This window comes from Cystoisospora suis (genome assembly GCF_002600585.1).
Source record: "Cystoisospora suis strain Wien I chromosome Unknown contig_218, whole genome shotgun sequence".
Lineage (NCBI taxonomy): Eukaryota > Apicomplexa > Conoidasida > Eucoccidiorida > Sarcocystidae > Cystoisospora > Cystoisospora suis.
In genome coordinates this window covers 110,096-112,283 of record NW_027153020.1, presented here as the reverse complement: position 1 = coordinate 112,283, position 2,188 = coordinate 110,096, and the positions used below count along the sequence as shown (strand labels likewise).

Below are 2,188 nucleotides of genomic sequence, written 5' to 3'. Positions count from 1 at the left end.
AGTGACTTCTGACCGTGTGAAAACGAGGGATTGTTTCAATCCAATTACCGACGCAACAAGCGTGGTCGTCCGGTAGTGACACACCACTACACGTGGCAGGTATAATGGGCCCCCCCTTCCAGGTTGCTGCCGATAACGGGGCACGAGCACGCACGAGAAGCTGCCGCTCAAACGCCTTTCGTCTTCCTGTCGCTCCTGTCCCACGCGATGTGGTACCGGGACTTGCTGTTCCGAGGCGGATTGTCCGCTACCTGGGTCGTCCCCTCACAATGAAAAATTCCCATCAGGCAAGCCCGGTCTTCACCGCTTTTCTAGAGGGAAGCTCTCTCCTAGCACCCAGGCGTACTAGTGATCTACTCGTGTCTCGTACCCTGGTACGTTCATGGGTTGTGGCCATTCCCTTCCACGGCCGCATGCACGCTGGCGATTCCACCACGAACAGCCTCAAGGGGTTCTCCGGGCCGAGTCGTTTCCGATCACTTTCCGGGTGTTCAGCTTGAAAGTTTTCGTGGCGAGTTAGCTTTCGCGGACCACTTTTGCGGCTATCAGCTTCTGAATTCGAGCGTGGAAGCTCGCAGGTAGAGCGGGAGAGGCTAGCTTTCGCACTCCGGCTTTCACACTGGAGGGGTATCCGCGGAACTTCCCTAAGTGAACAAAGCATTTGGTGCGCTATAGACAGCCCGGCTTTGCGTAGAGAGCGAGGGTTCCACGCCGTTTTGGACTGCAGGAGGATGAATGTGGCGGAGAGGCAGGCTTCATGGCCACTCTCCGTGCCAGCTCGGAGCGGCACGGGTACTGTTCAGATGAGGTCCATGCGGCTCCTAGTATACGAGTTCTGTGCATTAGTGCGTCGTACACAGCAGCAGCGTTGCACTCTTGTTGCAGCATCTCGCGGCCACCTTGGCCCTCACACCTCACTGGCCCTTTCCGCGGCAGCACTAGCTAGATCCTTGGACCGAGAGAGGCTCGGAAGTCGTCCTACGTCACTAACTGCCGACGCTAACCCGCTTCCGCGATACCCAGAAGCGCCCATGCGGCGATAGCACATAGTAGTAATGGCGGCCAGCGAGCCACCAGAAACAGTAGAGGACTACCGAGTGCTGCTCGAATTGTCGCTGGCAAAAGAAGGCAGCTACGGTGGTGCAACTGCCAAACAGCTTGAGCTTGCGTTTTTGTGCTACTGTGCCACTGCCGGAGTGTAGAGACCGAGAACTATACCCTTCTTTGCTTATGGGCGGCTTGACGGACTGCCCTCCCGCTTGACTCTTTTTTTTTTTTTTTCAGAGAGTATAGTATGTTCGTCGTCGGCAATCGGGGAAAGTAAGAGACTCCATGCTCGCATACTGCCAACCTCGTTGGTCGGCTGCCCAAGTATGCAAGAACGCCTAGCTTCTTGTTACCCGCAGCGTTCGGGGGGCGTGACTGTTTGGACTCAAAAGCGCAGGTGTTTTTGTACCGTCGCGCAGGCCCTTCTCCGAGAACATTCCGAGTTATCGTATCGGGCGAAGTGATATCCGCCTCTATTGACGGGCGGACGTCGGGGGCCCTTGTCTGCAGATATATGTTTGTTCATGGACCTGACTGGAGCATTTTGTCTGTAAGATTGCTGCCCAGATCAATTGACAGCGCGGTGCAGTCCGCAGACTGTGCAGCTGCAAGGCCTGTGCTGACGACCTGGAAGTCTGAAGCTGTCGACGTGTGTAACATATGTGAGAGCTATGAGCACTCTTTCGGACTCGGCCAGGTGGCAGGCTGTTGCTCCACCTTCTCGGCGTGTTGTGGTACACACTTCCAGCAGGCCCACTACCGGCAAATCAGTATACTTTGTGTTGTCTCGCAGGGTGAAGAACAAGCGATTTCACAGAGCGCCTATCCTTCGTCAGCTTCCCGTCTTGCTCTAGATTTTATGGTTCACCCGCTGCGGCCCGTCGTTGATGATGTTGTGTGGAACTTCCCGTTCAGCCTTGTTTTCAAGGTAAGCAGTTTTTTTGAACAACGCGGTGAGCGCGCCCATACAAGACTTGACTCTTGAAACAGCCCTTGGGCTGTGCACGCAGCAGTCACTGCCCCGGTGCGGCTCCTGGTCGCTGACAGATCCTCTTGTACAGGTCACATTCGGAGTGCACCTGGCTGGTCCGCCGGGTATGACATTTTTGCTGTTCTCTCGCATGTCATTCTTTGCATCGTC

General features: G+C 55.5%; 1 protein-coding gene across 1 annotated transcript in view; it reads left to right on the top strand.

The window, feature by feature from the left end:
• Positions 1-497: 497 nt before the first annotated feature.
• CSUI_000579 (b9-c2 domain-containing protein) overlaps positions 498-2,188 on the top strand; it is a 3,246-nt gene continuing 1,555 nt past the window's right edge. Inside the window, exons 1-3 of the mRNA XM_068060813.1 lie at positions 498-792; positions 1,285-1,597; positions 1,841-1,975. Of these exons, the coding sequence (XP_067927223.1) occupies positions 1,562-1,597; positions 1,841-1,975 (171 nt within the window). The 5' untranslated portion in view covers positions 498-792; positions 1,285-1,561. The remainder of the gene's footprint in view (positions 793-1,284; positions 1,598-1,840; positions 1,976-2,188) is intronic.